We start from the raw sequence: 23,368 nt of genomic DNA, 5'->3' as shown, positions 1-23,368 counted from the left end.
GTGCCTCCCTTCCAGCAGATGGAGTCAGAGAAAAGCTGAAAAGGCACCTTCCATATAACCTGACGTGCCACCTGCGATCCCTCGGTATTTCTCTGACTCCAGCAGATTGAGAGAGCATAACCTGCGGTCCTGATCTCCTCTAAATTGGGAGGGTGGCCGGTCACTCTCCCCCTCCTCCAGAGAGCATACCTTGGAGGCACTGCTATGCCAGAGAAGTGTTAATTCCTCTGATGGTCCAGTTTTTCTTGAGGTTCAGGGAGGTTGTTCCCCTGAGTTAGCAGACTTATTAAAGTAAAAAAAAAGAAAGACAAGGACATTAAGAAATTTAGAAAGAGAGGAGTTTTTATTTCAGTGCAAACCTTTTTTGTCTTTTGCCCTCGCCTGTCTCGATCTCCCGGGTCTCCGGAAGGGGTGGCCTGTCACCCGACTGCATTTTCGCGCCTTCCTCATGTCGCGGGGAGCCAGGGTACCGGCTCTCCCGCGAAGGCCTCTGTTCCTGGTGCATCCACGGGGGCGAGGGGCCTTCGCAGCGGCCGATTTCGGGCAGTGGATCAGCCCTGCCACGCCCGAGGGGACACAGAAGTGAGCCGCCTATCCGGAGGCAAAGGCCCGGAACGCTCCCAATTGGCTTGGTGGCGGCGGCGGCGGCCATCTTGCCTCATTCTGATCCCGCGGCGGCCATCTTGCCCCATGCAGATCATGATGTGGATTCAATGGGGGAGGGAGAGGAGCTCCCTCCTCTGTCCCCATCAGTACCCAGCCCTCAGAGGACACACGATTTTCAGCGGGACTCGGGCCTACCTCCATTTTCATCGATTGGGGGGGGGGGGGCCTTAAAGAGACCTCACCCATTTTCTTCCCAGTTTATACTGCTTCTTCATAACGCCTATACAGAGGCTGAATCTGACTGGGAAAATCGGTCTTCTGCCCAAGCTAAGTGTTTTAGGGTCACAGCGGACCAGGGAGTCGATTGGACCATTAGATGACCGAGGGGTTAAAGGGGCTCTTAGGGAAGATAAGGCCATTGCAGAAAGACTAAATTAATTCTTAGCTTTTGTGTTTACTAATGAGGATGTTGGGGAGATACCCGTTCCGGAGATGGTTTTCAAGGGTAATCAGTCAGATGAACTGAACCAAATCACCGTGAACTGGGAAGATGTGGTAGACCTGATTGACAAACTGAAGAGCAGTAAATCACCTGGACCGGATGGTATCCACCCCAGAGTTCTGAAAGAACTAAAAAATGAAATTTCAGACCTATTAGTAAAAATTTGTAACCTATCATTAAAATCATCCATTGTACCTGAAGACTGGAGGATAGCAAATGTAACCCCAATATTTAAAAAGGGCTCCAGGGGCGATCCGGGAAACTATAGACCAGTGAGCCTGACTTCAGTGCCGGGAAAAATATTGGAAATTGATCTCAAGATCAAAATCACAGAACATATAGAAAGACATGGTTTAATGGCACACAGAGGATGTGGTTAGTGCACTTAGTGTAGCTGGGTTTAAAAGAGGTTCTTGGAGGAGAAGTCAATTACCTGGGAATGGCTTCTGCTATTAGTGGCCTCAGTAGCATGGGAACTTATGTTCTTATTTTTTATTTTTTTCTCTTTACTATTTCCTCTGTGGGTGCCACTCATGAGTTCAGTCCATGCCTCCCTAATTACACTGAAAGGTTGGATGTGCTTCAGATAAGGCAGTGAAATCACTGAAGTCAAGGTGCAGACAGAGGAGGTAGATGTTTAAAGGGCTGGATTTAAGTGGGGCAGAGCAGATTTTACCCCCTGGGGTGAGGGGAGCTGGCATGTTGGCATTAATGAAGGCAGTTCTTCCATGGGTGAGAGATCCTGGTTTTTTTGCCATCACCTGGATCGTTCTATGCTGACGAGTGAATACGACCTCCCACACGAGCCCGAGCGAGCAGCACAGAGAGCACAGGAAAGGAAAGGAGCACGAAAGATCAGAAGCGAGGAACCGTGGGAAGGGGCCAGAGTCTACCCCTCTCTTTCCTCTCGCTTGCTTCCGTAGGTGCAATTTTATTTACAGTGCAAACAATAACTCGGATGAAAACCTGCTCACCTGGCATTGCAGACAATAAACCACAAGAGGTCACCACGTTGCCTGGGTTCCTGCCTGCTCCCCGGGGCCTGTCTAACACCCTTCCAGGCCCTCATACTCTAGTGAGGGCTCGTCCCTTCTCCCAGGACTCCTTACCGGTCCGGAACTTAAGGAGGACCAGGCGAGACAGCTGTGACCGGTTCTTAAGGTGGTCGGAGGGAATTTCCAATACATTCCCTCACAGGGATGAAAACAACATTCAGAATAAGGACCCCATACCCAGGGCTTAAATAGAGACAGAAGAGAAGAGGGGACGCAGCACAGGAAAACTGAGAGACCCCATACCAGATATACACAGGAACTGCACAGAGATCAGAAGAGGAGACCTCATACCAGATATACACAGGAACTGCACAGAGAACAGAAGAGCAGACCCCATACCAGATATACACAGGAACTGCACAGAGAACAGGAGAGGAGACCTCATACCAGATATACACAGGAACTGCACAGAGAACAGAAGAGGAGACCCCATACCAGATATACACAGGAACTGCATAGAGAACAGGAGAGGAGACCTCATACCAGATATACACAGGAACTGCACAGAGAACAGAAGAGGAGACCCCATACCAGATATACACAGGAACTGCACAGAGAACAGAAGAGGGGACCTCATACCAGATATACACAGGAACTGCACAGGGAACAGGAGAGGAGACCCCATACCAGATATACACAGGAACTGCACAGGGAACAGAAGAGGAGACCCCATACCAGATATACACAGGAACTGCACAGAGAACAGAAGAGGAGACCCCATACCAGATATACACAGGAACTGCACAGAGAACAGAAGAGGGGACCTCATACCAGATATACACAGGAACTGCACAGAGAACAGAAGAGGAGACCTCATACCAGATATACACAGGAACTGCACAGAGAACAGAAGAGGAGACCCCATACCAGATATACACAGGGACTGCACAGAGAACAGAAGAGGGGACCCCATACCAGATATACACAGGGACTGCACAGAGAACAGAAGAGGAGACCCCATACCAGATATACACAGGGACTGCACAGAGAACAGAAGAGGGGACCCCATACCAGATATACACAGGAACTGCACAGGGAACAGAAGAGGAGACCCCATACCAGATATACACAGGAACTGCACAGGGAACAGAAGAGGAGACCCCATACCAGATATACACAGGAACTGCACAGGGAACAGAAGAGGGGACCTCATACCAGATATACACAGGAACTGCACAGAGAACAGAAGAGGAGACCTCATACCAGATATACACAGGAACTGCACAGAGAACAGAAGAGGAGACCCCATACCAGATATACACAGGGACTGCACAGAGAACAGAAGAGGGGACCCCATACCAGATATACACAGGGACTGCACAGAGAACAGAAGAGGAGACCCCATACCAGATATACACAGGGACTGCACAGAGAACAGAAGAGGGGACCCCATACCAGATATACACAGGGACTGCACAGAGAACAGAAAAGGAGACCCCATACCAGATATACACAGAAACTGCACAGAGAACAGAAGAGGGGAGCTCATACCAGATATACACAGGAACTGCACAGAGAACAGGAGAAGGGACATCATACCAGATATACACAGGAACTGCACAGAGAACAGAAGAGGAGACCTCATACCAGATATACACAGGAACTGCACAGAGAACAGGAGAAGGGACCTCATACCAGATATACACAGGGACTGCACAGAGAACAGAAGAGGGGACCCCATACCAGATATACACAGGGACTGCACAGAGAACAGAAGAGGGGACCCCATACCAGATATACACAGAAACTGCACAGAGAACAGAAGAGGAGACCCCATACCAGATATACACAGAAACTGCACAGAGAACAGAAGAGGAGACCCCCATACCAGATATACACAGAAACTGCACAGAGAACAGAAGAGGGGACCCCATACCAGATATACACAGGAACTGCACAGAGAACAGAAGAGGAGACCTCATACCAGATATACACAGGAACTGCACAGAGAACAGAAGAGGGGACCCCATACCAGATATACACAGGAACTGCACAGAGAACAGGAGAGGGGACCCCCATACCAGATATACACAGGAACTGCACAGAGAACAGGAGAGGAGACCTCATACCAGATATACACAGAAACTGCACAGAGAACAGAAGAGGAGACCCCATACCAGATATACACAGAAACTGCACAGAGAACAGAAGAGGGGACCCCATACCAGATATACACAGGAACAACACAGAGAACAGAAAAGGAGACCCCATACCAGATATACACAGGAACAACACAGAGAACAGAAGAGGAGACCTCATACCAGATATACACAGGAACAACACAGAGAACAGAAGAGGAGACCTCATACCAGATATACACAGGAACTGCACAGAGAACAGGAGAAGGGACCTCATACCAGATATACACAGAAACTGCACAGAGAACAGGAGAGGAGACCCCATACCAGATATACACAGGAACTGCACAGAGAACAGAAGAGGAGACCTCATACCAGATATACACAGAAACTGCACAGAGAACAGGAGAGGAGACCTCATACCAGATATACACAGGAACTGCACAGAGAACAGGAGAGGAGACCTCATAACAGATATACACAGAAACTGCACAGAGAACAGGAGAGGAGACCTCATAACAGATATACACAGAAACTGCACAGAGAACAGGAGAGGAGACCCCATACCAGATATACACAGAAACTGCACAGAGAACAGGAGAGGAGACCTCATAACAGATATACACAGGAACTGCACAGAGAACAGAAGAGGAGACCTCATACCAGATATACACAGAAACTGCACAGAGAACAGGAGAGGAGACCTCATACCAGATATACACAGGAACTGCACAGAGAACAGGAGAGGAGACCTCATAACAGATATACACAGAAACTGCACAGAGAACAGGAGAGGAGACCTCATAACAGATATACACAGAAACTGCACAGAGAACAGGAGAGGAGACCCCATACCAGATATACACAGAAACTGCACAGAGAACAGGAGAGGAGACCCCATACCAGATATACACAGGAACTGCACAGAGAACAGAAGAGGAGACCTCATACCAGATATACACAGAAACTGCACAGAGAACAGAAGAGGAGACCTCATACCAGATATACACAGGAACTGCACAGAGAACAGAAGAGGAGACCTCATACCAGATATACACAGGGAGTGCACAGAGAACAGGAGTCCCGCAGGGGGAACTGGGAGATCCCATGCCAGTCATTCAGAGACTTGAGGGGTTAGGAAAAGGAGTAGAAAGCAGGAAGGGGGTCACTTACCCTCCCTGGGAAGAAACGACTGTTTTTGAACTTCCTCAGGAAGAAGGCAATAAAAAATGTTCCTGCCATCAGCACCAGGGAGAGCAGAGCAGTGTTTGGCTGCTGCGTGATCTTCTCCGGCACGCGCTCCGTGCTATTGGAAGGGATGGAGGTCGTGTTTTCCCTTGTACTGTTAGACGTCAGGCACTCATTCAGAGGGTGTTCCTGAAAGATCTGCAATCACGGCACAGAAATAAGGTCCTTCCCCCTGCAGTAACACCTGACCCTCTAGTACTGAGACCCTCACACACAGCTCTACCCATGCACCTCACTCCTGCCCTGCAGCACCCCCTGCTATTCCAGTACTGAGACCCTCACACAGCTCTGCCAATGCACCTCACTCCTGCCCTGCAGCACCTCCTGCTATTCCAGTACTGAGACCCTCACACACAGCTCTGCCAATGCACCTCACTCCTGCCCTGCAGCACCCCCTGCTATTCCAGTACGGAGACCCTCACACAGCTCTGCCAATGCACCTCACTCCTGCCCTGCAGCACCCCCTGCTATTCCAGTACTGAGACCCTCACACACAGCTCTGCCAATGCACCTCACTCCTGCCCTGCAGCACCCCCTGCTATTCCAGTACTGAGACCCTCACACACAGCTCTGCCAATGCACCTCACTCCTGCCCTGCAGCACCTCCTGCTATTCCAGTACTGAGACCCTCACACACAGCTCTGCCAATGCACCTCACTCCTGCCCTGCAGCACCTCCTGCTATTCCAGTACTGAGACCCTCACACACAGCTCTGCCAATGCACCTCACTCCTGCCCTGCAGCACCCCCTGCTATTCCAGTACTGAGACCCTCACACACAGCTCTGCCAATGCACCTCACTCCTGTCCTGCAGCACCCCCTGCTATTCCAGTACTGAGACCCTCAGACACACACACACAGCTCTGCCAATGCACCTCACTCCTGCCCTGCAGCACCTCCTGCTATTCCAGTACTGAGACCCTCACACACAGCTCTGCCAATGCACCTCACTCCTACCCTGCAGCACCCCCTGCTATTCCAGTACGGAGACCCTCACACACAGCTCTGCCAATGCACCTCACTCCTGCCCTGCAGCACCCCTGCTATTCCAGTACTGAGACCCTCACACACAGCTCTGCCAAATCACCTCACTCCTGCCCTGCAGCACCCCCTGCTATTCCAGTACTGAGACCCTCACACAGCTCTGCCTATGCACCTCACTCCTGCCCTGCAGCATCCCCTGCTATTCCAGTACTGAGACCCTCACACACAGCTCTGCCAATGCACCTCACTCCTGCCCTGCAGCACCCCCTGCTATTCCAGTACTGAGACCCTCACACACAGCTCTGCCAATGCACCTCACTCCTGCCCTGCAGCACCCCCTGCTATTCCAGTACTGAGACCCTCACACACAGCTCTGCCCATGCACCTCACTCCTGCCCTGCAGCACCTCCTGCTATTCCAGTACTGAGACCCTCACACACAGCTCTGCCAATGCACCTCACTCCTGCCCTGCAGCACCCCCTGCTATTCCAGTACTGAGACCCTCACACACAGCTCTGCCAATGCACCTCACTCCTACCCTGCAGCACCCCCTGCTATTCCAGTACTGAGACCCTCACACACAGCTCTGCCAATGCACCTCACTCCTGCCCTGCAGCACCTCCTGCTATTCCAGTACTGAGACCCTCACACACAGCTCTGCCAATGCACCTCACTCCTGCCCTGCAGCACCCCCTGCTATTCCAGTACTGAGACCCTCACACACAGCTCTGCCAATGCACCTCACTCCTGCCCTGCAGCATCCCCTGCTATTCCTGTACTGAGACCCCCACACACAGCTCTGCCAATGCACCTCACTCCTGCCCTGCAGCACCCCCTGCTATTCCAGTACTGAGACCCTCACACAGCTCTACCAATGCACCTCACTCCTACCCTGCAGCACCTCCTGCTATTCCAGTACTGAAACCCTCACACACAGCTCTACCAATGCACCTCACTCCTGCCCTGCAGCACCTCCTGCTATTCCAGTACTGAAACCCTCACACACAGCTCTACCAATGCACCTCACTCCTACCCTGCAGCACCCCCTGCTATTCCAGTACTGAGACCCTCACACACACACACAGCTCTGCCAATGCACCTCACTCCTGCCCTGCAGCACCTCCTGCTATTCCAGTACTGAGACCCTCACACACAGCTCTACAATGCACCTCACTCCTGCCCTGCAGCACCTCCTGCTATTCCAGTACTGAGACCCTCACACACAGCTCTGCCAATGCACCTCACTCCTGCCCTGTAGCACCCCCTGCTATTCCAGTACTGAGACCCCACACACAGCTCTGCTAATGCACCTCACTCCTGCCCTGCAGCACCTCCTGCTATTCCAGTACTGAGACCCTCACACACAGCTCTGCCAATGCACCTCACTCCTGCCCTGCAGCACCCCCTGCTATTCCAGTACTGAGACCCTCACACACACACAGCTCTGCCAATGCACCTCACTCCTGCCCTGCAGCACCCCCTGCTATTCCAGTACTGAGACCCTCACACACACACAGCTCTGCCAATGCACCTCACTCCTGCCCTGCAGCACCCCCTGCTATTCCAGTACTGAGACCCTCACACAGCTCTGCCAATGCACCTCACTCCTGCCCTGCAGCACCCCCTGCTATTCCAGTACTGAGACCCCCGCCCACACACAGCTCTGCCAATGCACCTCACTCCTGCCCTGCAGCACCCCCTGCTATTCCAGTACTGAGACCCTAACACAGCTCTGCCAATGCACCTCACTCCTACCCTGCAGCACCCCCTGCTATTCCAGTACTGAGACCCTCACACACAGCTCTGCCAATGCACCTCACTCCTGCCCTGCAGCACCCCCTGCTATTCCAGTACTGAGACCCTCACACACAGCTCTGCCAATGCACCTCACTCCTGCCCTGCAGCACCTCCTGCTATTCCAGTACTGAGACCCTCACACACAGCTCTGCCAATGCACCTCACTCCTGCCCTGCAGCACCCCCTGCTATTCCAGTACTGAGACCCTCACATACAGCTCTGCCAATGCACCTCACTCCTGTCCTGCAGCACCCCCTGCTATTCCAGTACTGAGACCCTCAGACACACACACACAGCTCTGCCAATGCACCTCACTCCTGCCCTGCAGCACCTCCTGCTATTCCAGTACTGAGACCCTCACACACAGCTCTGCCAATGCACCTCACTCCTACCCTGCAGCACCCCCTGCTATTCCAGTACTGAGACCCTCACACACAGCTCTGCCAATGCACCTCACTCCTGCCCTGCAGCACCCCCTGCTATTCCAGTACTGAGACCCTCACACACAGCTCTGCCAATGCACCTCACTACTGCCCTGCAGCACCTCCTGCTATTCCAGTACTGAGACCCTCACACACAGCTCTGCCAATGCACCTCACTCCTGCCCTGCAGCACCCCCCTGCTATTCCAGTACTGAGACCCTCACACACAGCTCTGCCAATGCACCTCACTCCTGCCCTGCAGCATCCCCTGCTATTCCAGTACTGAGACCCCCACACACAGCTCTACCAATGCACCTCACTCCTACCCTGCAGCACCTCCTGCTATTCCAGCACTGAGACCCTCACACACAGCTCTACCAATGCACCTCACTCCTGCCCTGCAGCACCCCCTGCTATTCCAGTACTGAGACCCTCACACACAGCTCTGCCAATGCACCTCCCTCCTGCCCTGCAGCACCTCCTGCTATTCCAGTACTGAGACCCTCACACACAGCTCTACAATGCACCTCACTCCTGCCCTGCAGCACCTCCTGCTATTCCAGTACTGAGACCCTCACACACAGCTCTGCCAATGCACCTCACTCCTGCCCTGTAGCACCCCCTGCTATTCCAGTACTGAGACCCCATACACAGCTCTGCCAATGCACCTCACTCCTGCCCTGCAGCACCCCCTGCTATTCCAGTACTGAGACCCCACACACAGCTCTGCTAATGCACCTCACACCTGCCCTGCAGTACCTCCTGCTATTCCAGTACTGAGACCCTCACACACAGCTCTGCCAATGCACCTCACTCCTGCCCTGCAGCACCCCCTGCTATTCCAGTACTGAGACCCTCACACAGCTCTGCCAATGCACCTCACTCCTGCCCTGCAGCACCCCCTGCTATTCCAGGACTGAGACCCTCACACACAGCTCTGCCAATGCTCCTCACTCCTGCCCTGCAGCACCCCCTGCTATTCCAGGACTGAGACCCTCACACACAGCTCTGCCAATGCACCTCACTCCTGCCCTGCAGCACCCCCTGCTATTCCAGGACTGAGACCCTCACACACAGCTCTACCAATGCACCTTACTCCTGCCCTGCAGCACCTCCTGCTATTCCAGTACTGAGACCCTCACACACAGCTCTGCCAATGCACCTCACTCCTGCCCTGTAGCACCTCCTGCTATTCCAGTACTGAGACCCTCACACACAGCTCTACCAATGCACCTCACTCCTGCCCTGCAGCACCTCCTGCTATTCCAGTACTGAGACCCTCACACACAGCTCTGCTAATGCACCTCACTCCTGCCCTGTAGCACCCCCTGCTATTCCAGTACTGAGACCCCATACACAGCTCTGCCAATGCACCTCACTCCTGCCCTGCAGCATCCCCTGCTATTCCAGTACTGAGACCCTCACACACAGCTCTGCCAATGCACCTCACTCCTGCCCTGCAGCACCCCCTGCTATTCCAGTACTGAGACCCTCACACACAGCTCTGCCAATGCACCTCACTCCTGCCCTGCAGCACCCCCTGCTATTCCAGTACTGAGACCCCACACACAGCTCTACCAATGCACCTCACTCCTGCCCTGCAGCACCTCTTGCTATTCCAGTACTGAGACCCTCACACACAGCTCTGCCAATGCACCTCACTCCTGCCCTGCAGCACCTCCTGCTATTCCAGTACTGAGACCCTCACACACAGCTCTACCAATGCACCTCACTCCTGCCCTGCAGCACCCCCTGCTATTCCAGTACTGAGACCCTCACACACAGCTCTGCCAATGCACCTCACTCCTGCCCTGCAGCATCCCCTGCTATTCCAGTACTGAGACCCTCACACAGCTCTGCCAATGCACCTCACTCCTGCCCTGCAGCACCTCCTGCTATTCCAGTACTGAGACCCTCACACACAGCTCTACCAATGCACCTCACTCCTGCCCTGCAGCATCCCCTGCTATTCCAGTACTGAGACCCTCACACACAGCTCTGCCAATGCACCTCACTCCTGCCCTGCAGCATCCCCTGCTATTCCAGTACTGAGACCCTCACACACAGCTCTACCAATGCACCTCACTCCTGCCCTGCAGCATCCCCTGCTATTCCAGTACTGAGACCCTCACACACAGCTCTGCCAATGCACCTCACTCCTGCCCTGCAGCACCTCCTGCTATTCCAGTACTGAGACCCTCACACAGCTCTGCCAATGCACCTCACTCCTGCCCTGCAGCACCTCCTGCTATTCCAGTACTGAGACCCTCACACACAGCTCTACCAATGCACCTCACTCCTGCCCTGCAGCACCCCCTGCTATTCCAGTACTGAGACCCTCACACACAGCTCTGCCAATGCACCTCACTCCTGCCCTGCAGCACCTCCTGCTATTCCAGTACTGAGACCCTCACACAGCTCTGCCAATGCACCTCACTCCTGCCCTGCAGCACCTCCTGCTATTCCAGTACTGAGACCCTCACACACAGCTCTGCCAATGCACCTCACTCCTGCCCTGCAGCACCTCCTGCTATTCCAGTACTGAGACCCTCACACACAGCTCTACCAATGCACCTCACTCCTGCCCTGCAGCATCCCCTGCTATTCCAGTACTGAGACCCTCACACACAGCTCTGCCAATGCACCTCACTCCTGCCCTGCAGCATCCCCTGCTATTCCAGTACTGAGACCCTCACACACAGCTCTACCAATGCACCTCACTCCTGCCCTGCAGCATCCCCTGCTATTCCAGTACTGAGACCCCACACACAGCTCTACCAATGCACCTCACTCCTGCCCTGCAGCACCTCCTGCTATTCCAGTACTGAGACCCTCACACACAGCTCTGCCAATGCACCTCACTCCTGCCCTGCAGCACCTCCTGCTATTCCAGTACTGAGACCCTCACACACAGCTCTACCAATGCACCTTACTCCTGCCCTGCAGCATCCCCTGCTATTCCAGTACTGAGACCCTCACACACAGCTCTGCCAATGCACCTCACTCCTGCCCTGCAGCACCTCCTGCTATTCCAGTACTGAGACCCTCACACACAGCTCTGCCAATGCACCTCACTCCTGCCCTGCAGCACCCCCTGCTATTCCAGTACTGAGACCCTCACACACAGCTCTGCCAATGCACCTCACTCCTGCCCTGCAGCACCCCCTGCTATTCCAGTACTGAGACCCTCAGACACACACACACAGCTCTGCCAATGCACCTCACTCCTGCCCTGCAGCACCTCCTGCTATTCCAGTACTGAGACCCTCACACACACAGCTCTGCCAATGCACCTCACTCCTGCCCTGCAGCACCTCCTGCTATTCCAGTACTGAGACCCTCACACACAGCTCTGCCAATGCACCTCACTCCTGCCCTGCAGCACCTCCTGCTATTCCAGTACTGAGACCCTCACACACAGCTCTGCCAATGCACCTCACTCCTGCCCTGCAGCACCCCCTGCTATTCCAGTACTGAGACCCTCACACACAGCTCTGCCAATGCACCTCACTCCTGCCCTGCAGCACCCCCTGCTATTCCAGTACTGAGACCCTCACACACAGCTCTGCCAATGCTCCTCACTCCTGCCCTGCAGCACCCCCTGCTATTCCAGTACTGAGACCTCACACACAGCTCTGCCAATGCACCTCACTCCTGCCCTGCAGCACCCCCTGCTATTCCAGTACTGAGACCCTCACACACAGCTCTGCCAATGCACCTCACTCCTGCCCTGCAGCACCCCCTGCTATTCCAGTACTGAGACCCTCACACACAGCTCTACCAATGCACCTCACTCCTACCCTGCAGCACCCCCTGCTATTCCAGTACTGAGACCCTCACACACAGCTCTGCCAATGCACCTCACTCCTGCCCTGCAGCACCCCCCTGCTATTCCAGTACTGAGACCCTCACACACACAGCTCTGCCAATGCACCTCACTCCTGCCCTGCAGCACCCCCTGCTATTCCAGTACTGAGACCCTCACACACAGCTCTACCAATGCACCTCACTCCTACCCTGCAGCACCCCCTGCTATTCCAGTACTGAGACCCTCACACACAGCTCTGCCAATGCACCTCACTCCTGCCCTGCAGCACCCCCTGCTATTCCAGTACTGAGACCCTCACACACACAGCTCTGCCAATGCACCTCACTCCTGCCCTGCAGCACCCCCTGCTATTCCAGTACTGAGACCCTCACACACAGCTCTGCCAATGCACCTCACTCCTGCCCTGCAGCACCCCCTGCTATTCCAGTACTGAGACCCTCACACCCAGCTCTGCCAATGCACCTCACTCCTACCCTGCAGCACCCCCTGCTATTCCAGTACTGAGACCCTCACACACAGCTCTGCCAATGCACCTCACTCCTGCCCTGCAGCACCTCCTGCTATTCCAGTACTGAGACCCTCACACACAGCTCTGCCAATGCACCTCACTCCTGCCCTGCAGCACCTCCTGCTATTCCAGTACTGAGACCCCATACACAGCTCTGCCAATGCACCTCACTCCTGCCCTGCAGCACCTCCTGCTATTCCAGTACTGAGACCCTCACACACACAGCTCTGCCAATGCACCTCACTCCTGCCCTGCAGCATCCCCTGCTATTCCAGTACTGAGACCCTCACACACAGCTCTGCCAATGCACCTCACTCCTGCCCTGCAGCACCCCCTGCTATTCCAGTACTGAGACCCTCACACACAGCTCTGCCAATGCACCTCACTCCTGCCCTGCAGCACCCCCTGCTATTCCAGTAATGAGACCCTCACACACAGCTCTACCAATGCACCTCACTCCTGCCCTGCAGCACCCCCTGCTATTCCAGTACTGAGACCCTCACACACACACAGCTCTGCCAATGCACCTCACTCCTGCCCTGCAGCACCCCCTGCTATTCCAGTACTGAGACCCTCACACACACACAGCTCTGCCAATGCACCTCACTCCTGCCCTGCAGCACCCCCTGCTATTCCAGTACTGAGACCCTCACACACAGCTCTGCCAATGCACCTCCCTCCTGCCCTGCAGCACCCCCTGCTATTCCAGTACTGAGACCCTCACACACAGCTCTGCCAATGCACCTCACTCCTGCCCTGCAGCACCCCCTGCTATTCCAGTACTGAGACCCTCACACACAGCTCTGCCAATGGACCTCACTCCTGCCCTGCAGCACCTCCTGCTATTCCAGTACTGAGACCCCCCCACACAGCTCTGCCAATGCTCCTCACTCCTGCCCTGCAGCACCCCCTGCTATTACAGTACTGAGACCCTCACACAGCTCTGCCAATGCACCTCACTCCTGCCCTGCAGCACCCCCTGCTATTCCAGTACTGAGACCCTCACACACAGCTCTGCCAATGCACCTCACTCCTGCCCTGCAGCACCCCCTGCTATTCCAGTACTGAGACCCTCACACACAGCTCTACCAATGCACCTCACTCCTGCCCTGCAGCACCTCCTGCTATTCCAGTACTGAGACCCTCACACACAGCTCTGCCAATGCACCTCACTCCTGCCCTGCAGCACCACTGCTATTCTAGTACTGAGTCTCATCTGTTAGTGGAATGGGGGATGGGTTTCCTGTTCTTCTTACCTTCACCAGCTTGTAAAATGTCTCATAGATGAAGATGAGTGAGATAAGGAAGGCAAAGATCTCCTGTGTAAATCTGGATACAAAGCGGACCAGAAAGCTGCCCTCGAAGGCCACCATAACTGTGACAATGAGGATGAGCCAGAACCCAATCCACACCCTTCCTACCAGGTACTCCATCCCATTGGAGGTGCAGAACTGCAAGAGAAGAAAAGAAATAGTCAGGAGCAGCCTCCACCCTGCACAGAACGGCAGCACTGGATCAGACTCAGGGTCAGTGAAGCCCAGGACCCTGTTTCCAGCAATGGCCAATCCCGGATTCCAAGGAATAGGTAGATCCAATCCTGCTAATGCCCAGGGATAAGCAGTGGGGTTTCCTCAAGACTACTGTTTATTAGTAATGATTTACGGACTTCTCCTTCAAGAGCTTGTCCTAACCTTGTATAAACAAGCTAGGCTAACAGCCTTTACCACATCCTCTGGCAATGAATTCCAGAGCTTATTTATCACTCAATGCATAAAAGATGTTCTATGATGTTTTAAATGTGACCCATGCTAACTTCATGGAGTGCCCCCAGTCCTTCTATTATCCGAAAGAGTAAATAACAGATTCACATCTACCTGTTCTAGACCTCTCATGATCTTAAACATCTCTATCATATCCCTCCTCAGCCGTCTCTTCTCCAAGCTGAAAAGTCCTAACCTCTTCAGCCTTTCCTCATAGGGGAGCTGTTCCATTCCCCTTTATCATTTTGGTTGCTCTTCTCTGTACTTTCTCCATCGCAATTATATCTTTTTTTGAGATGTGGCGACCAGAATTGTACACAGTATTCAAGGTGTGGTCTCACCATGGAGCGATACAGAGGCATTATCACATTTTCCGTTCTATTAACCATTCCCTTCCTAATAATTCCTAACAATCTATTCGCTATGATGCCTACATCTTTTTCTTGGGTGGTAGCTCCTAATATGGAACCTAACATTGTGTAACTACAGCAAGGGTTATTTTTCCCTATGTGCATCAACTTGCACTTATCCACATTAAATTTCATCTGCCATTTGGATGCCCAATCTTCCAGTCTTGCAAGGCCCTCCTGCAATGTATCACAATCCGCTTGTGATAGAAGACATGGTAGACCTGATTGACAAACTGAAGAGTAGTAAATCACCTGGACCGGATGGTATACACCCCAGAGTTCTGAAGGAACTAAAAAATGAAATTTCAGACCTACTAGTAAAAATTTGTAACTTATCATTAAAATCATCCATTGTACCTGAAGACTGGAGGATAGCTAATGTAACCCCAATATTTAAAAAGGGCTCCAGGGGCGATCCGGGAAACTACAGACTGGTTAGCCTGACTTCAGTGCCAGGAAAAATAGTGGAAAGTGTTCTAAACATCAAAATCACAGAACATATAGAAAGACATGGTTTAATGGAACAAAGTCAGCATGGCTTTACCCAAGGCAAGTCTTGCCTCACAAATCTGCTTCACTTCTTTGAAGGAGTTAATAAACACGTGGATAAAAGTGAACCAGTAGATATAGTATACTTGGATTTTCAAAAGGCGTTTGACAAAGTTCCTCATGAGAGGCTTCTAGGAAAAGTAAAAAGTCATGGGATAGGTGGCGACGTCCTTTTGTGGATTGCAAACTGGCTAAAAGACAGGAAACAGAGAGTAGGATTAAATGGGCAATTTTCTCAGTGGAAGGGAGTGGACAGTGGAGTGCCTCAGGGATCTGTATTGGGACCCTTACTTTTCAATATATTTATAAATGATCTGGAAAGAAAGACGACGACTGAGATAATCAAATTTGCAGATGATACAAAATTGTTCAGAGTAGTTAAATCACAAGTAGATTGTGATAAATTGCAGGAAGATCTTGTGAGACTGGAAAATTGGGCATCCAAATGGCAGATGAAATTTAATGTGGATAAGTGCAAGGTGATGCATATAGGAAAAAATAACCCATGCTATAATTACACAATGTTGGGTTCCATATTAGGTGCTACAACCCAAGAAAGAGATCTAGGCGTCATAGTGGATAACACATTGAAATCGTCGGTGCAGTGTGCTGCGGCAGTCAAAAAAGCAAACAGAATGTTGGGAATTATTAGAAAGGGAATGGTGAATAAAACGGAAAATGTCATAATGCCTCTGTATCGCTTCATGGTGAGACCGCACCTTGAATACCGTGTACAATTCTGGTCGCCGAATCTCAAAAAAGATATAATTGTGATGGAGAAGGTACAGAGAAGGGCTACCAAAATGATAAGGGGAATGGAACAACTCCCCTATGAGGAAAGACTAAAGAGGTTAGGACTTTTCAGCTTGGAGAAGAGATGGTTTAAGGGGATATGATAGAGGTGTTTAAAATCATGAGAGGTCTAGAACGGGTAGATGTGAATCGGTTATTTAGTCTTTCGGATAATAGAAAGACTATGGGGCACTCCATGAAGTTAGCATGTGGCACATTTAAAACTAATCGGAGAAAGTTCTTTTTCACTCAACGCACAATTAAACTCTGGAATTCGTTGCCAGAGGATGTGGTTAGTGCAGTTAGTATAGCTGTGTTTAAAAAAGGATTGGATAAGTTCTTGGAGGAGAAGTCCATTACCTGCTATTAAGTTCACTTGGAGAATAGCCACTGCCATTAGCAATGGTTACATGGAATAGACTTAGTTTTTGGGTACTTGCCAGGTTCTTATGGCCTGGTTTGGCCTCTGTTGGAATCAGGATGCTGGTCTTAATGGACCCTTGGTCTGACCCAGTATGGCATGTTCTTATGTTCTTAACTACTCTGAATAATTTTGTATAATCCGCAAATTTGATAACCTCACTCGTCGTATTCCTTTCCAGATCATTTATAAATATATTGAAAAGCACCGGTCCTAGTACAGATCCCTGAGGCACTCCACTGTTTACCCTTTTATTTATTTATTTTATTTATTTATCGAGTTTTATATACCGTCGTTCAGTTTCGCCATCACAACGGTTTACAAAGTTTAGATGTTTAACAGAGTTTCCAAAAGATTCATGTGATTGTTAATATAGATATTGCAGGCTTTATAAATGTAGTTTGGATGTCAAACTATACAGTTTCAGTTATGTTTGTATTACGTGCTTGCATAGGGCCAGTAGGAGGGAAGTAATATCTGAGAGTCATTGGGTGAGTTGGTAGGCTTTGGTGAACATCCAGGTTTTTAGTTCTTTTTTGAAGGTTTTTAAATTTTGCTGTGTTCTCAGTTCGGTTGGGAGGGTGTTCCAGAGTTCGGGACTTCATAGGGATATGGCTCTCTTCCGAGTTGAGGTAAGTTGTTTGGAACGAGTAGGTGGAATCTTTAATAGACCTTTGTTAGCTGATCGGAGGTTTCTGTTTGGGGAGTGTAGTTTTATAGATGTACTTAGCCAGTTTGTTTGTTTTTCGTATATTATTTTGTGTAATATGGACAGTATTTTGTATTCTATCCTGAATTTTATTGGGAGCCAGTGTAGTGACATAAGTGTGGGAGTAATGTGATCGTGTTTTTTAGTTCCAGTATTCTGGCAGCTGTATTTTGGAGTATTTGTAGTGGTCGGATGGTGGTGAAAGGTAAGTTGAATAGCAGGGAGTTGCAGTAGTCCAGGTTGGAGAAGATGAGTAGTTGAAGGACTGTTCTGAAGTCGTTGGGGGAGAGGAAAGGTTTTAGATGTTGTAGGGTAAGGAGTTTGTGATATCTGTCTTTGATTTTAGAAGTGATGTGGTTCTTGAAGGATAGTTCATTGTCAATTATGACTCCTAGGTTGCAGGCATGGGTGACAGGGGAGATTGCAGCTTTTTGGTTCATTAAGTTGAGAGGTGAGAAAATTGACCATTTAATCCTACTCTCTGTTTCCTGTCTTTTAACCAGCCTTCAGGTACAATGGATGATTTTAATGATAGGTTAGAACTTTTAACTAACAGATCAGAAATTTCATTTTTGCGTTCCTTCAGTACCCTAGGATGCATACCACCTGGTCCAGGTGATTTGCTACTCTTTAGTTTGTCAAAAGTAGATCTAATTTCTGTTACTCACTCCCAGGGATAACAATAGCTATTTTTAGTTGTTGCGTCCGGTCTCAGACGGCTTCAACCTTTGAGCCTCACCTTTCTCTCTGCTCTTCCTGCTAGCCTTGGGAAGATGGCTATCATCACGTCTACATGCTGCTCTCTCCGGCATTCCCGGAACGGTTATGGCAAAGCCTCACGCCATTTTTCTCCTAAGGGCCTCCCTAGGGCGCGCGCGCACGCCATCCACGTCTTTATCCACGTCATGGCGGGAACTTCAGGGGCGACCCCCTCGAGTGACGTCACGCCATCTGGGTATTTTAGCCTGCCTTTGTTTGCTAGCTCGTTGAGTTAGCAAGGATCGTGTTGGATGGAAAGCCTCCGGTCTGAGCTACTCTGCCGCTTCCTTGCTGCCGCTGGAAGCTCTCTCTGCCCTTCGGGGTATTTCTCTAACTTGGGTACCTGCTCCTTGGGGGCCCTTTGCTTTCTTTCAGGTGCCAATCTGGGATCAGGTACTCACTCCTCGAGGGCCTGCTCGCCCTGGCTCGATGTCTGTATACAACTACTTCTGCCTGCTGGGATCTCCATCTATACAGCTACCAACTTACGGGTCGATACAGTAACGTGCAGTTAAAGATTTCCCGTCTGTAACCTGCTGGGAGCGCACAATACAGACGAGTAAGGCCATCCAGCCATACAGTCTCCAGTTTCACGCGTCCTTAGCGCTTCCTAAAATAGACTCATAACCCTTTCCGCACCCAGCATGTAAATGAACGAAAAAGCTGTATAATGAAGGAATTAGCTATTCCCCTCCGATACTGTAACGGGCGCTGATACTATCTCCTCAGTAACCCGCTGTTTTGCCGCGGCCGTAACCTGCTAGTTTACCGCCTCCCCCTAGTAGGAGTTAGTGAAGTGTAAAAAACATTGCTTACCCGCCCTGGTCCCATCCGGTCTCCGGTCCAGCCCGGTCTCCTGCAGCCCCGTCCGGTCCCCTCCTCCCGAAGCAAAAAAAAAAAAACAAAAAAGTAGCAAGGCTCGGGCCTGCTACGGCAGTCCCTTCTCCCTTCCTCCCGATTTTGCACGGGCATCCATCCAGGCAGAGGGAGCGGGCGGCGAAACGGCCTCCGGTTCCCTCTGCCTGGATGAATGCACGGCCACCGGCAGTAAAGGAATGGCCGTGCGATTTCAGCGCTGAAGGCAGTCACATGCCGTGACGTCACGTCACGGCATGTGACTGCCTTGAGCACCAAATCGCACAGGCGCGCATTCATTCACTGCTGGAGACTGCTTTCGCCACCGGCTCCCCCGCCTGGATGAATGCGCGCCTGTGCGACCCGGCCCGCGGCCTACCCGCCCACCCGCCCGATCGAACACGCGTCTACCCGCCCGATCGAACATGCGCCTACCCGCCCGATCGAACACGCGCCTACCCGCCCGATCGAACACGCGTCTACCCGCCCAATCGAACACGCGTCTACCCGCCCGATCGAACACGCGTCTACCCGCTCGATCGAACACGCGCCTACCCGCCTCATCGAACACGCGCCTACCCGCCCGATCGAACACGCGTCTACCCGCCCGATCGAACACGCGCCTACCCGCCTCATCGAACACGCGCCTACCCGCCCGATCGAACACGCGCCTACCCGCCCGATCGAACACGCGCCTACCCGCCCGCGGCCTCGATCGAACACCCGGCTCCCGCTGCTGCCCGCCGGCCGCCTGGACCGGCCATTATCGCCTGGACCCACGCGGCCCTCCGGCTCCCGCCGCTGCCTGGATGACCGCACGAAAGTGACAGGTATTTAAAAATTATTTTTTTTAACACTCAGGTTTTTACATATTTTTGTTTTTTTGTTTTTTTTTTTACACTTCCTGGTGCCTGTCATTTCAAATGTCATTTGAAATGACAGGTACCAGCGCACCCAGGTTACTGTATAGGCGCTGTATTAAGCGCCTATACAGTAAAATGGGTTGCGCGGGCCTAACCCTTCCCTAACGCTTCACAGCTGCGGCATGCATTTGCATGCAATTAGAAGAGAGAATCAGGTGTTAGGTCAGGAGAACTGTGCGTGCGGGGAGGAAGGGTGCGCCTGACACTGCCGCACTGTTTCTACTGCGGCCTCACTGTATCGACCCGTTAGTGAGTAAATCTAACATTTGGTCAGTCTGCCTCATCTACAGCTCTGCTGCACTGGGAACTTGCAACAAGATCTCCCTATACTATCTCTGTGAGACGGGTCCCCTCTGCCGTGGGTCCCTGGACTGCTACCTCTGGATCACCTCACTACTGCCACCTCTGGTGGTATCCATCAGCTGTACAATAAAAGACAAATCTCTGTGTTTGCGTGTCTCGAGTCTAGCCTAGTACTGTGGTCCCTCACGGGGCTCCTCCCTGTGGGCGTGGCCATCTCCACAGTACCCAAGAATCCATTCAAACACCTCAAAACCATAACATTAGTCTCCCTGGCTAATAATGTGTCATGGACTTTTCCGACCAAGAACTTGTCCAAACCTCTTTTAAACCCCTCTATGCTCGCTGCCTTGACCACATCCTGTGACAGCAGATTCCCCAGCTTAATTGTGTACTAAATACAAAAGGATCTCCTATGATTTTTTTTTTTATCTGTTTGTTTAAATATTTGAAAGGGGCTTCGAGATTGCACATGTAGCTGAAAGATGTCCATCACTGATGACCATAATATTTGTTACAAATGTCTGGGGGCCAGACCATGACACAGCCATGACTGTGGCCGGATTCAGAGGATCGGCAGACTGGATGGGCGATCTAGTCTGTGATCGTATTTCCATGTTTCACCGAAGCCCCAGAGGATCAGGGCATGGAAGATAAAAGTATGTCGAGAGTCGGTGAAAAGCATGGGTCGTTCCTCCTCCCATAGTGGGGGATTCTTAGGCTCTCTCCATGTAAAATAAATGGAACCAACTCTATAGAAAGAAAGGTGGTAAGTGGAGTGCCACAGGGATTAGTTTTGGGACCGGTTCTGTTCAATATCTTTGTGAGTGACCTGGCGGAAGGAATAGAAGGTAAAGTTTGTCTATTTGCGGATGATACTACGATCTGCAACAAAGTGGACATGCCTGAAGGAGAGAATAAAAAGTGATTTAAGGAAAACTTGGAGTAGTCGAAGATTTGGCAGCTGGGATTCAATGCCAAGAAGTGCAGAGTCATGCATCTGGGGTGCGGCAATCCAAAAGAGCTTTATGTGATGGGCAGTGAAAGACTGATGTGCATGGACTGGGAGCGGGACCTTAGTGCGATAGTGTCTGATGATCTGAAGATGGCGAAGTAATGTGACAAAGCAATAGCTAAAGCCAGAAGAATGCTTTAGTGTAGCTGGGTTCAAAAAAGGTTTGCATAAATTCTTGGAGGAGAAGTCAATTAACTGCTATTAATCAAGTTGAGTTAGGGAATGGCCTCTGCTACTACTGGCATCAGTAGCATGGGATCTTCTTGGTGTTTGGGTAATTGCCAGGTTCTTGTTTGGCCACTGTTGGAAAAAGGATGCTGGGCTTGATGTATCCTTGGTCTGACCCAGTATGGCATATTCTTATGTTCTTAACGAGTAAATGTTAATCAGTTGTTTACTCTTTTGAAAAGTACAAAGACCAGGGGACACAGAATGAAGTTACTGGGTAATACATTTAAAACAAATAAGAGAAAATATTTTTTACTCAATGCATAATAATTCATTGCCAGAGGATGTGGTGTAAGCAATTAGTGTAGGTGCGTTTAAAAACATTTTGGAGAAGTTACTGGAGGAAAAGTTCATTAACCATTATTAATATAGAATTGTAGAAATCCACTTTTTATCCCTGAGATAAGCAGCTTGGACTCTATCTACCCCTTGGGATCCTGCCGGGTACCTGTGACCTGGTTTGGTCTCTGTTGGAAACAGGATACTGGGCTTGATGGATCTTTGGTCTGACACAGTATGGCAAATCTTGGGTGCTTATGCATGCAAACCTATCTCATGCATATTCATTGTGGATAACCAGACCTGTTTGATGCTCTTCAGGACTGGAGTCCTCCACCCCTAGTATAAACAATAGGAATATTTTACCATTTGACTCTTTTTTGGGGAGGAAGAGGGGATTATTATGGGGCAGTTTTGTAACATTGCACATAAGTTAATGGCAAACATACACATAAGTTACACCAATTTTCGAAGTGTTGCCTACATGCACAAGTTCACCTTGGAAATATTCTCGGCAAAACTAGCACATACAATTACACCCGTATGTAGTTTTTTGAAGAGAATTTCCGTGCATACTTAAAATCGAGAGCAAGACGAGTGATTAATTTTGTGCTGACTTATTAAGTATAGTGAATTATTAATCATGCATGCTGAGGATTTGAAGAAATGGTAAAGACAAAAGCAAGACAAGTCAATGGAATATAGAAAAGCTGACCAATGATTACCTCAATGCTTATGTAAAAGACGAAATCCGTGGACCACACCTCTAAAGACTGAGTTAAATCTTCTCAAACAATAGCCCACTCTTTGATGAGATTTCCATACAATGTGTGACCAACGGCCCTACCGGATACTATAAGACAAGATGATGCAAATGACGACGAAGATGGTGAGACAGATTGAGTTTCACACACAGATATCTCCAGAAGCTGGGGACCTGAAGATTCACGTGCACTCAAGATGATGCGAATGACGACAAAGATGGTGAGACAGACTGAGTTTCACACACAGATATCTCCAGAAGCTGGAGACCTGAAGATTCACGTGCACTCAAGATGATGAGAATGACGACAAAGATGGTGAGACAGATTGCGTTTCACACACAGATATCTCCAGAAGCTGGGGACCTGAAGATTCATGTTCACTCTAGATGATACGAATGACGACGAGATGGTGAGACAGATTGAGTTTCACACACAGATATCTCCAGAAGCTGGGGACCTGAAGATTCATGTTCACTCTAGATGATACGAATGACGACGAGATGGTGAGACAGATTGAGTTTCACACACAGATATCTCCAGAAGCTGGGGACCTGAAGATTCACGTGCACTCAAGAT

The 23,368-nt window shown here is 50.8% G+C and overlaps 1 protein-coding gene across 1 annotated transcript in view; it reads right to left on the bottom strand.

The window, feature by feature from the left end:
- SLC4A2 (solute carrier family 4 member 2) overlaps positions 1 to 23,368 on the bottom strand; it is a 234,807-nt gene that overhangs the window by 23,758 nt on the left and 187,681 nt on the right. The window contains exons 16-17 of the mRNA XM_029587230.1: positions 14,285 to 14,479; positions 5,415 to 5,627 (exon numbers count right to left, since the gene is read on the bottom strand). Coding sequence (XP_029443090.1) covers positions 5,415 to 5,627; positions 14,285 to 14,479 — 408 coding nt within the window. The remainder of the gene's footprint in view (positions 1 to 5,414; positions 5,628 to 14,284; positions 14,480 to 23,368) is intronic.

The sequence above is a fragment of the Rhinatrema bivittatum genome, chromosome 2 (genome assembly GCF_901001135.1).
Source record: "Rhinatrema bivittatum chromosome 2, aRhiBiv1.1, whole genome shotgun sequence".
Taxonomy (NCBI): Eukaryota; Metazoa; Chordata; class Amphibia; order Gymnophiona; family Rhinatrematidae; genus Rhinatrema; species Rhinatrema bivittatum.
Note: the sequence above shows the minus strand (reverse complement) of the source record. Positions and strands in the feature narration are given on the sequence as shown.